General features: G+C 40.4%; 1 protein-coding gene across 4 annotated transcripts in view; it reads right to left on the reverse strand.

The window, feature by feature from the left end:
• LOC135195346 (dmX-like protein 2) overlaps nt 1–13,710 on the reverse strand; it is a 572,993-nt gene that overhangs the window by 418,484 nt on the left and 140,799 nt on the right. For all 4 annotated transcript variants that reach the window (XM_064221627.1, XM_064221621.1, XM_064221608.1 and 1 more), the window contains exons 6-8: nt 11,825–11,969; nt 10,634–10,819; nt 942–1,099 (exon numbers count right to left, since the gene is read on the reverse strand). In XM_064221627.1, the coding sequence (XP_064077697.1) occupies nt 942–1,099; nt 10,634–10,819; nt 11,825–11,969 (489 nt within the window). The remainder of the gene's footprint in view (nt 1–941; nt 1,100–10,633; nt 10,820–11,824; nt 11,970–13,710) is intronic.

A 13,710-nucleotide genomic window follows, 5' to 3' on the forward strand; every position in this document is an offset into this window, starting at 1 on the left:
CACTAAAAAACATAGAAAAAATACAACATAAAAAGTGTCGAAAATCATCATAATCTCAAAATTTTTGTTGTAATCTAACCAGAAACTTATTTTTATTAATATACTGTGCTAAACTATAAAGGATTTTTTTTTTTTTTTTTTTATCATAGTATGCGTTTTTAAAAGCGTCGTTAACTCGGAGCGTCGGAAGCGTCAGCGTCGTAAACCTCGGAACAAGCGTCGTAACCCAGGACGGATTTTTCCATTGAATATTTAAGAAAAAGCGTCGTAACCTCGGAACGTCGTAAGCCGGAACCGTCGTAACCCGGGGACCGCCTGTATTCATTCGCTCGGAAAACTAGTTCCGCATATGAGGCGTCACTAAAAACATAGAAAAATACAACATAAAAAGTGTCGAAAATCATCATAATCTCAAAATTTTTGTTGTAATCTAACCAGAAACTTATTTTTATTAATATACTGTGCTAAACTATAAAGGATTTTTTGATCATAGTATGCGTTTTTTTAAAAAACGCGTCGTTAACTCGGAGCGTCGGAAGCGTCAGCGTCGTAACCTCGTAACAAGCGTCGTAACCCAGGACGGATTTTTCCATTGAATATTTAAGAAAAAGCGTCGTAACCTCGGAACGTCGTAAGCCGGAACCGTCGTAACCCGGGGACCGCCTGTATTCTGAATCTAAGAGGTGAGACATCAATTAGGAAGAAATAAATTAAATAAATTAAGATGAAATAGCCCAGGATGAAAAAGATCAGAGAGGGCTACTATGGTGCTGGCAGAGGAGAGGTGAAAGAGGAATAAAGAAGAGATGTGTTCGATGGCATAATACATACACACTGAGAGACAAAAGGCTTGATAGAACCATTCACTCACACAGCCTCAAGGATTATCCCACTATGTAAAGAAAAATTAGTGCTATACATAAACAAACCAAATATAGTACCTGGTGTTATTCCAGTAGCATGAATACCATACATGTGGAAATCATGTACTGAATATGATGAAGGTATGGTAGGAAGGGGCTCTGTACCTAACCCAGCCAAGTTTCCAAGCACATGCCCACCACCTTTGCCTGGAGGTCTTCTCATCTGGAAACAAGCCCTGAAAAATTATATAAGATTTAAATTTCCATTGTTCACCTCAAGATTATTATAAGAATCACTTGAACATATTAGAGAGAGAGAGAGAGAGAGAGAGAGAGAGAGAGAGAGAGAGAGAAACCTGCTGTTCCTCTTGATCAGTATGAAATGCATCATGTATTAAAAGAAAGATTAAAAGAAAATGATAAATGTCTTGCCCCAAGATATGGAATTACATTAACCCCTTTCCTTAAGAACTTCTCCAGCCCAACCATTACCCCTAAGGTCAGGGGTCAGTTGTCGCACTTTATCAAGCTACATAATCCTTGGTCTTCCTCTCACTATTCTACCCCTGACAGGTTCCACTCAAGCCCTCTTCACTCCTTCCTTCTTACTCAACTCTCTTACCATATCAGTAATCTTCACTACTCCCACACCTCTAATTTCTTCATTTTCCAGCCTCTTACATAATGAGACCCCCAAAATCCACTTCAGCATCCTCCTCTGGTCTCCTCAAGTCAAGTGTGACTGGGAACTTAAATTTCCCAGCTACTCCAGGCAGCCTAAGTAGGACAAGAATCTGCAAGTCTGAATCATCAAAAAAAGGAGTTTGTTCTTGAAAAGATAGTGACTTCAAAATTCTTGAGGTCTGTAGGAATTTTGGTGGCACTATACTTTGACCCTACTGGATGGGTAAATATATAGATAAGCTGCTCCTCAGGCCAGGTAAACTTCGAGGATGGCCAATTTACGAAAATAACTCATCAATGCAAATGTAAATGGTGAAAGAGGCAAAATTCTAAAAAATTTTCCCTACCTTCCACGAGAAGTTGAAATTACCATTTACAACCCCTTGTGGGGCCTCTTTTACAAGACAATCGTAAATTTTACCAACTTATATATGTTTTTTCTAATATATAATATTATTTTATATTGTAAAATTATAATTACTGCTAACACAATATCAAAACAGCAAAGAAATAAAATTACTAACAAATTCTTAGCATATTTGTTGAAAAATATTTACGTAAATTTACCGAGAACAGATTCAGTAACTTTTTTTTACTTTTACATGTTTTTTCTAATATCTCTGCACTTTTCTTTGTAAAATTACATTTACAACAGACATACTATCGTAAAAGACACGCACAAAAACCAACAGCAACCCCTTGGTATATTTACGAGCAAATTTATAAAAAGACGACGTGTGAGACAGAGACGTGATACATTCCCCCTAGAAGTTACAAGCAGAACTGAAGTCCTGAGATGCCCGATTTGTGGTTTTAGCCAGTGTAAAAGTTGCCATTAGTGAGTTTATGGGCTTAATAAATATTAGCGCCTCTTTCCTGACCAATTCTTTCCAAATCGATAGCGAGTAATATTGTTTATCTACAGGATCAATTCGTCCACCACCCCAAACCTGTTATTACTACTCCCGAGGTTCTATCCGTCCATTAAGGGTTAACACATACTCAAGCCCTGGTGGTTTCACAACTAAAATTTCAGTCAGTTAGGCAATGAATCCCATGGATTAGTCTGCAACTCCAAGAAGGCAGGAGCTATCAGTACTTTTGCACTTTCACTATCGTCAAGAGAGTTCTACATGGTCACAAGAGTGACAAGTAATTAGGCAACTGATTCTACTATTAATTCGGATCTCCTATCAATTTCACACTTGGGGCTGGCCATGGTGTTGGGTTGGGAAACAAGAGAGCTGGGTAAAGGAGGGGATGAGACAGTTAAAGGTGTTACAGGGTTCAAAGAAATTACAAGAACATCAAAATCTGATTTAGCCATAGACGATTCCTGACTACCTAAGAGCTTAACTGTTTTCCGCCCTAGCAATTGCCTTTCTTTTCCTGTCTCTAGCCAATTTCTTTAGGTGAAAATCCAAAGTCTTCCATTTTTTAATGTCCAAATCAACACACTCTTGACATCTTAAATCAACAGAGCAAGACTGTTTCCAACAAGCAATACACTTCATATGCCAGTCATATGATTCTTTAGTACAGTAATATACGAGTACTGCGGGCTGTGCTGCAATACCTAAAACTAGTGACAACAGAGTCAGACATCTTGAATAGGTCAAAATCGTAAAAAAGCAAGTCATAAGTTGAAGATAAGGTCTCAATAAAGAAGTACCTATCACTACCTAAATGTACCAAAAGGCTACCAACAAAGGAATACTTCAACAATTGCTGTGAGAAAAAACAACAAGAAAAGTATGAATTCCAAAATTAACTGCAGTCAACAACTGAACTTCAACCACCAGCCAGGAGAAACAAATTGAAGCTCTTTGCTAAGCTGTACCTCTCTTTCCCACCAAAAGTGGGCGGCAGCAAGTCACTGACACCAAAACATACTAGCACAAACCACATATTTCAAAATTTTAACTGCTGAATAAGTGAAAATAATAGCTTTGTAATTACTGCTTACGTTACTTTTATAAAAATTCATAAATTACAACAAAACAAAAAATTTAACACCTATAAAAATGACATTGTATGGTTACTAAAGGTAAGATATGAATGACCTTAATATGTAAATGCCCAGCCACCAATACAATTTACAATGGAAACATAACAAAAATATTACTATACGTATTTGACTTAAATCTAACCATCATACTGTAAACATGATACAGATATCCAAGCAACTACTATAAGGCAATCCCCGGTTAACGGTAGCCTCGATTATTGGCAATCTGGTTTTATGGGGCTTGTCTAGCAATAAAAATGGTCAATATTCAATGCCAATTTCCACTTATCTGAGCAGATAATCAGGTATTGGTGCTGATACATACCTAGCAGAGGCGCCAATAATTGACTTTTGGTGCTTATTGGCACCGTAAGTGGCAAAATTTGCTGAAAATCACTGACATTCAGTTATCGTAACACCATCGGAAAGGAACCCCTGCCGATAACCAGGGGTTGCCTATACTTTAACTGTTGCCTGTGCAACCACTTAATAGGATGGTGTTTATTTGGTAATATTCAGAGAAAAGCTAATTCCCTCTTAGCTATCACTCCAATACGGATGATTTGACGTAATAAAATGATATTGTTATGATACAATAAAGTTTGTTCATACTTACCTGGCAGATATATATATAGCTGTATTTTCTGAAGTCCGACAGAATTTTAAAAACTTCCGACACACGCAGTGGTCGGACCAGGGTGGTTATTACCCATTCCCGCCGCTGGGAGGCGGGTATCAGGAACCATTCCCATTTTCTATTCATAATTTTTATTTCCACTGTCCCCTGAGGGGAGGTGGGTGGGTACTTGATTATATATATCTGCCAGGTAAGTATGAACAAACTTTATTGTATCATAACAATATCATTTTGTTCATGAAACTTACCTGTCAGATATATATATAGCCGAATCCCACCTTTGGAGGTGGGAAGGGACAGAATAGAAGGATTTTGGGAAACAAATGCATGCAGATGATTTACATCTTGGTTCCACCTGTTAGCATAGCTGGCTTCGTGGTTACTGCCACGTAAGTCTGCTTGTGCTACTGAGTTTGCCAGCAAGGTAGAGACCTATAGCTGGTGCACTCCAGATGATCTGTCAACAGGGCGACCACGACGTGACTAGACCATATTGACCATACCATGAGGGCTAAGAAGTAAATAAATATATATATATATATATATATCACCACCTGACCAACCTAGCCAAAGTTAAGGTGTTTTAACTAAGGCTTAAGAGTTAAGAAGTCGCCGTTGTCGGCGACTCAACAACTAAATTAAGAGCTCTTCCTAACAATTTTCTACAGGATAGGATGAGTGGTACTTCTTGCCCCCAAGATTGTGTCGCAGACACGTATGGCCCTAGCGAGCAGCAGATCTCATATGCCATCTTCACATCTCGCAGGAGTGTGAAGTGAACACAGAGTTGCTTCGCTAAAACATGGTACTCAGGATGTTTGCTGAGTGCCATGCTCTGTTGAAATGCTTCCGAGGCCGCGCCCTCACCTCGTGAGCTATTTCAGATAAAAAGATTTCAATCTTTGTGCAAAACACAATGAAGGAGCATTTTTTTGAAAGAACTCCTTAACACTAAAAGCCAGGGTGTTTCTTCGATATGGGCAAGTCTGGTCTTTGTCGGAACACTGCAGATTGCCCGAATGACTTCGACTTTCTTGGGTTTTATGTAGATAAAACTTGAGAGACCCGACAGGGCACAGGACTCTCTCGGGCTCCTGCCCACTAACTTGTGCCATCCTTGCTTCCAAGCTCCTGGCCCAAGGACAAAACGGGTTTCCATTCTTAGGCCACAACGGAAGGCTTAGAGAGCACACCGCCGTTGTTCTCTAAAGCCAAAACTTGTGACGATGGCTTAAAATTTCACTAACCCTCTTTGTCGTATCTAGGGTGGTTAGAAGAAGGCCTTCCTGATCACATGCAAGAAGTTAACAGGTAGGAGAGGTTCGAATGCTTTGACATCAAGAACTTCAGACTACGTCTAAGTTTCATATTGAAAGCTTCGATCTGGACATGCACAGTCATGCACAGTCAGTCCGTCTGTACTAAAGTCAGGTGACCGACCAGTTGACCAGTCAGACGAATCAAGGACAGCAAGGCTGTACCCTGAAGACCATAAGGCACTATCTTCGCTGAAGGATGAGTGTCTGGACTGCCTGGGCGATTCAATCTAAGCAAACCTTGGGGGTGTATCAACGCAACCCAACGTCGTCAGTGAATCAACTCCTGATCGAGATTCTGGTGCCAGGAGAAAGGAGCGAGGAGCAAAAAGGCGATTCAGTCCCGAAGGAAGAATGCCTGACAGTCCAACCTGGTCTCATGTTACACGATCATCGGGGGTGTATAAACGCAATCGACTTCGTCAACAAGAAACTCAGGGCTACTATATGTCGCCTGATCTCGCACGAGTGTCTGACTCCGAGAAAACAGGTGAGACAAAAAGTAGATGGTGAGCGAGTTTTCGAGATTCCACAGAACTCAAAGATCGTGAAGGGCTTTGTTGTTTGACAGACGCAAATCTCTGAGCCCAAAGGCCGTCAACAACATATTTGCATATCTTTAATAGTTGTGACTGCCAGCTTATCCCATTCTTCAGACGGAAATGGAAGACGGTAATCTTATTCCTGTCAACATCTCGATAGTCTGAACGTAGTCAGACTCAGAGCGGAGAGGTTATAGGTACCTTTCGAGTTAGAGTAGACCGACTCTCTCGGAAAAGGTCCTTGGAAAGTGAACTAGGAAGTATGTGACCTCTGTGAATCCAGGATCCTGAAGGCCAACATGGCGATCAGCGTCATTGTCGCTCCCTGTGACGTCATAAATCCTCTTATTACATTTCCTAAGCGATTGAAAAAGGGGAAAAGAGACTAAACATCCATCCCCGTTCAATATCATAGGATGGCGTTTAATGGTACCGATCCCGGATCGAGAATAAGGGAGCAGAGAAGAAGAAGCCTCTTCGTCCTCAACATATCGAAGAGAAGAATGAAAGGGCGTCCCTAAAGTCTACACAACTCTCAACTTACTTCTAAAGAAAGATTCCACTCGGAAGTGAATAGTTGCTGCCGTCCGGGCGATCGAGACGATTCGTACGGACTTTTGTAATCCTGTAACGAACCTGTAGAGGATCGTTACATTCTACGCCTGTTGTTATAATAGGCTCTTTCTCGTAAACTCGAGCAGGGACCGAGAGAAGATACTTCTTAAGAAATGAGAGAGCTGTGGAAAATCAGAGTTGATGTGGACCACTGGTTCCCAAAAACTCGTTTCGAGGACTGGAGGGACGACCGAATTGCATTTACTTCTTTCAGATTAAGATCCAGGACATCTGAAACCCTATCAGATGTCCGGGCACCTTCTTTCTATCATGACGCACTGAGAGATGTTCAGAATCATTCCTAGACCTTGAATAATATTCAGTTTCCCGGTAGGAAAAAACTGTGGTCTAATTGCAGTCTATTCGGGGAAACAAACTTCTTCAGGAAGGAAATGGTCCCCAGCAAGCTCATCCATTCCCTCCCCGAGTATGCTTACTTCCCTAATAAGGCTGCGCTTTGCCTAAGCAAGAGAGCATATAAAAGTGCAATGTTGCGGTAGACTCGTAGTTCTATTACCGTGCGGTAACGAGCACCGAAAGGATTAAGAGATAACTCTGTTGAACATAGTAAGGCAAAACGAATGCAACATTTATTCATTCACGTAAGAAATCCCCTCAATCTTAGGCTAAAGTCCGTGATTGTAGGACAGAGATACAGTTAGTCAGTCAATCCTGCAGGAGAGACGTAACCGCCAGCACAGAGATACGGTTAGTCAGTCAATCCCGCAGGAGAGACGTAACCGCCAGCACAGAGATACGGTTAGTCAGTCAATCCCTCAGGAGAGAGAGACGTAACCTACCGGGCATGACAGCGCACGATCTGTTACTGGCTCGGTTGGACAGTCAGACACAGCAGCAGCCAGCAGCTTACGAACGTCGTCTCTTAACTTTATGTCTGGGTTGCCAGCTACCCTATTCTACGAAGAAATAGGTCCGTTATTTTTTGAGCAAAAAGACTCTCAAGCTGGTATATTTAAGCGAAACAGAAAACGCTAAATATATAGATGCGTTTGTGTCGTCAGAACACTACCATACAACGGTAAAAGATAAATCGGAAACTCCTGGAAGGCTGCAGGGAGTAACGTAACGATTTTAAATGTCCTTAAAATAGACAATAGACCTCTCGGTTGCCATCCGAAGAGGTAACTACAGCAAGCGTATATGACTTGAATCAACCAGAAGTAAAATAACGCAAGGCAAAATATGAAATTATATCACAAAGTTTTTTCATACTTACCTGGCAGACATATATATAGCTGAATTCGGAAATACAGCTACATACATATCTGACAGGCAAGTTTCATGAACAAAACTTAAGAGAATCGAAGCAGTCAGCTCAAGCTTCTTATGTTATTGGACAAAGGCGTTCATTGACGTAGTCTACAAGTCTATTTCTTGTACGAGTCTGCGAATGACGAATGAGAGCTCTTCCGAATCTTGTCAATAAGAGCTTATTCGCTTACGCAATATCAAGTTAATGAGATGTTTGTCAATGAGAACTAACCCATTTACGGGACAAAGAGATATGTATTTTGTCAATGAGGGGATACCCACTTACTTGACAAAACGAAAGTATATTGTCAATGGGGGAAAGTCACTGAATTGACAAAACGTAATCCAGGAAGTCGAGCATTTAATTTTCCGATTCCCGTCTCAAACGAGGAAGGGGCAAGAATCCTGTTAAGAGACTGGGCTTACGGCAGGTAGAACGACGATGTTCAATTCGGCAGCGTAGTCCCGACTAGAAACTAACAAATCTATCATCTGAAAACCCTTTCAGATGGGCTAAAAAGCTTGCAAAATTATCCTGGAAGAGGAAGAAACTCTCCAACCAGCTTCCTCTCCCGTATCACAACTAATGCCTGCTAAAGCTTAAAATTTATTGGCAGTATGGCAAAGGAAGTCCTGTCTTGCGCTTTCCTGAAGAGCATCCTTTTGATGAGTGCCTTTGCAAGAATCCTACTGAACGTTGCCGAGAGTCCTGACGTGCAGGACATCGAGCCTTACATAACCCGTAACTGCCTTATCGCAAAGTCTTGACTGCGGTAGTGGCAACTTAAATTTATTGGCAGAATGGCAAAGGTTGCGGTAGAGCAAAAGAGATCTTTCCTTGAGCTTTCCTTAACTCCATCCACCTATGCGAAAAGCAATATTAATTGACAGAGACCTCTTGAATTCACGAAACCCGATGTCTTGCTGGGTTTCAAAGAAGAAGTTGTCTGTTCACTTTAAGCTTCCTCCGAAGCACTGCCTACTTCACATTCTTTGCAGGTGAGGTAGAAGGTATCACCGAAGGTAGAGGTAAAAATTCTTTAGGCCCATATCTGAAACAAGAGCTTGAAGAGTTCAACAGAAACGTTCAGCCAGGCGACACACCTGGCGTGCGCTGGTGCAACGCTCGGTCGTCCACTGGCGCGCGCTCGGGCCGGCGTCCACTGGAGCGCGCTCGGCGTCCACTGCGCGCGCTCGGCGTCCACTGGAGCGCGCTCGGCGTCCACTGGCGCGCGCTTGGCCTGCACCCGCGCGCGCCTGGAGTCCATCCGAGCGTCCCGGGCGTCCGCTCTCAAAGCTTCCTGCTACTATGACTTCTTTTACGTTATTTCTCGGTGGAAAGACGGACACGAGTTCAGGCGACGTTAGCCTTCTTACTTCTCACTGAAACGCATAACGAGAGAGAGAGAGAGAGAGGACGTGAAGCGTCCTCTTCTATAAAGCTTCTATTTAGAGGGCGCGAGTCCTTCCGAAAGCTCCAACCCCTGCATGGGGAGGACGCTTCGGAGGACGAGAAGCAATCTTTCAGGATCCGTGCACGCGCAACGAGGCCACTTTTGGCAGTCTGGGGATTTTATCAACAAGAAACTGACCGAAGGCCACGCCAGATCGGTGGGTTCCTTGTAACCCTCCTTAGGCTTTCGACATGCTCCCTCCCCGGGTCCTGGGAGTCAAGCAGAGGTCCGGCCTAGAGAGGGCGAAAACGGAGGCCGATCTGACGCACCCTCCACTACACAAGGGTATCACTGCACTTCTGCACTTCACTTTTACTCTCTAAAGCAAGCACTTTCGATTCTAAGTTACGAATCGAAAGAGTATCAGAGAAAGGGCAATTCCTCTACAGACACTGCTTAGGGCCCGAAGGCAACACTGCAGGGTTAGGAGTAACAATTACAGAAGTAGCACTTCACAGCAATGAAGGAGAGCGAGCACCTCTCGTAGACATATTCATAGCCCGTAGGCCATACTAAAGGGTTAGGCAAAATAAAGTCTACAGGAAGGTTAGCAGGTTCACTACCCTGACTTTTGTTACTGATTAATTGCGTACATACGAATCATACGTCTTCCTTACGGAATTAGACATGTTTACTGATTAATTGCGTACATACGAATCATACGTCTTCCTTACGGAATAGACACAAGTCTCACCTTACTCCGTTACATGACAAATCTCAACAAAGAAGCAAGACCCATACCCCTCGTGCATACCAAGTGCGGATCTACCGAAGCTTTCGGTAGCCACACCCTATCTTTGCAGACAACCCCGTCTGAAACTAGCCTAACTAGATTCAGATATTTTATGCAAAAATGAATCAAATTCAAATCAATTTAAGATAGCGTATGCCTAGCCACAAATCCCACAAATCCAAGTAAATAAATCAAAAGACAATTAGGATACTTAGCGGCAATGAAGTTTCCAAAATCCTAAGACGGAGGTACTGAAAACAGGTGTTTTCAGCACCGGCGACAGAAAAATTATGAATAGAAAATGGGAATGGTTCCTGATACCCGCCTCCCAGCGGCGGGAATGGGTACTAACCACCTGGCCGACCACTGCGTGTGTCGGAAGTTTTTAAAATTCTGTCGGACTTCAGAAAATACAGCTATATATATATCTGACAGGTAAGTTTCATGAACAAACTAGCAATTTACGGGATATGAAATGAGGTTCTTTGGGTAACAAAACAATATCTTACTTCATGTGTTTCAGTCTCTGCATGAAGCGATGCTTGTGACGATGAGTTCGAAACCGAGGATTTTGAGCAGCTATTGGATCTAGGTGGTGTAGAGACACTAAACCATCATCAGGTAATACAGTTTCGACCCACACACGACTAATGTTGTCTCTACATGACGTCACAAGCATGTTGCTGACACTTCCTCTGAAAATAATAAACAGTTACGATTAATATCTTGAAGTACTTATGATGAGTTACCCAAAATGAATGGCAATACAAGGCATACTGACTACTATATATGATTCTGGCATTTATCTATCCACCTGGAGCTATCTTTGTCTACAGCCAAAAATACATAGAACACTACCAAGGAAATTCTAAATATCAGAGAACAAACTCCCTCAGGTGTATCAAATGTTAGTTCTAGTAAAGGAACTCAATTTTACAATGCTCTAACAAAAAGAAGTCTGAGAGAAATGCTAGATATTTCAAACCTTGGTAACTATTTACACCTTAAAGCAGCCTTCTTTTTCTAAGAAATGAATATTTTCTTTTAATACAAATATGAATACATTCTGAAGGATTTTTCTCCATACAAATACTATTCTGTCACCCATCTATATAAATTTTTCCTCAAATATAGCTTGCAATCATTCACATGCCCCTAGGAAAATACTTAGCAGGTCTAACCAAAGAAGCCTTAATCCAGATAAAACCCCAATCTTTTTTTTATTTTCCAAGGATCATAAAATAATGCATATTCAGGTATTTAATTTGCCACTAAAAAGTGTCAAAGGAAATGGCAAAAATTTGTCCATGACTTCAGAGGCTTCTAAAAAGTAAGTCAGTAATCTTGTCATAATATAAAGTTGTGAAATTAGTATAAAGCACATGCTAATAATAATAATAAGCTCTTGACAAGTCAAGGAGATATGTCAATACCTTGCTGAATGGTGTGAATAATAAAAATTAGATAACCCAATGTGCCAGAAGTACTATATATCCTTCAAGTCATACTACGAACATAATCTTGGCAAAGTGCTACTGAAGCAATGAGCTTCTTTTAATTAATCTAGTCCTACACATAGCTTTGACATTGCAGATTGACTAAATAATAAAAAAAAACTTCATCAAAATAATCCTCTATGCAAAATAAATAAAAGATGTTGTACTCAAGCAAAACAAATTAGGAAAAAAGGATCCACTTACTTGGGCATATACTTGCTAGTAGCTCTCCAAGTGAAACCTTTTACAGCACTAGGATGAGGCAGATAAATGTAACTATAACTAATTGATGATCTTGTAAAGTCACTAGCAGAACCAGAACCTTCGGCAGGTCGCGTAGGTGCTAAAACTGTAGGTATAATAAAATTCATATCAAATTCCATCACACAATCTTGTTACTGTACCACTGTAAATTACTACTCAAGATGGACAAGTAGGTATTGTGACTTCATATGGAAGTTTTACAATTCTAATATTCCATAGCTACAAACCTATTTCAGAAATAACTGTATCTTTTGCAAATTTCTCTTTGGACCACATATTCGCGGCATTTTTCTTTGAGAAATATCCATGATTAAATACACTTTTCGTGACAAATATATTAAAAATACCAGGTCTGTATAAGCATTTTTCGTGGGTTTTTCTTTTGTTTAAGCTAACAAAATAGGCAGTTTTAAGTCCTTTTATAGGTGTTCCAAGTATCCACGGATTCTAGCTATTTGCGAGGAGGGTCTGGAACCCATCCTTGCAAATATGGGGGTCCACTGTAAACAGCATGTTCTCAAAAGTTGAATAAGACATCTCTTATTAGCTTAAAAATACTAGCAGACCTTTCATTCCAATATTTTTTCTGCGTGGTCACGGCCCATAAATTACACTACCAAGGTAGGCCTAGTTTAAATGAATAATATAAAATGTCAGGTTTTTATGCTTTTTGTACTAAACTGATATGAGTAACTCAAATTAGGAATATGATAGCAACCAAATTATTTTCATCTTATTTTGGTGCTTTTCAGAGAAAAACCTTGGATTTCATTTAGTATCTCAATTCTGAAACAACCCATGTGAGATATTAGTTCTCAATACAAAGTGCAATTCTGCTGATGTATTACTTACCTGAAGGAAATTATATGAGAAACATTAGCATTATCACACCATTTACACTTTTTACCCAGAACCAGCTCTAATTAGACCTGGAGTCCCATACTGCCTAAGAATGCTTATATTTGTCAGGCCAAACCTTTTCAATTTTTCACAAAAGAAGTATTGAGATGGGAGAGCACAACGTCAGTGAAAACAACAACATTCTTTCTTACTTGAAGCTTGAATTTCAAGTCAATGACCCTTATGGGCTTGTTCCTCATGAAAAGGATTTATCTTCTAAATGATGACGATGATCATTTCAAAGCTGAAGAGAGGTCATTACCTTATGCTGGTCATCTTTGTGTTCCAAGAAATAGTTGCCTCCAAAGAATACCCAAAGTTAAAAGTTTATTTATTAATGAGTATACAAAGTGAATCATCCGCAGTATCCTGTACCCACATTCTCTTTGAAATTTGTTCCATAAATATATATGCACAGTTTGCTTCCAATGAAAACATTCTGTGAAACTCAAAAACATACAGCATACAAATGAACTGTAATTTGCGTAGAGTATACTACTCGTGTATAATGCAATCATTGAAATCCAAAAACATGATTTCATTATATGCATTGTATATAGTGCAATATGCATTTTCAGTATACTATTACACTATGCTAGACTTTCTATGCCTGTCTCAGTTTTGGTAGACACCACTGAAAATGCATAGGCTATCATATCTGAGTTAGCTTTTAACTAAGAAATACGTTGGCCTAGATGCAAAAGTCCATAAAGTTAAATGTGAATCTTCATACATTATATCAAACTTTTCTACAAATAATTATCAACCACTTGCTAATGCATGTAAGAAATTGGCATAAAGAGCAACAAGTGCTGACACAAACAACTGAATCGAGAAACAGCCGTTTCGTGAAGCCAGTTACCATGACTAACAAATTTATTAAGGGTTGAGTTACAGTTGTCGACTTATTAAAAATTTGCTAATTT

This window comes from Macrobrachium nipponense, chromosome 20, assembly GCF_015104395.2.
Source record: "Macrobrachium nipponense isolate FS-2020 chromosome 20, ASM1510439v2, whole genome shotgun sequence".
Lineage (NCBI taxonomy): Eukaryota > Metazoa > Arthropoda > Malacostraca > Decapoda > Palaemonidae > Macrobrachium > Macrobrachium nipponense.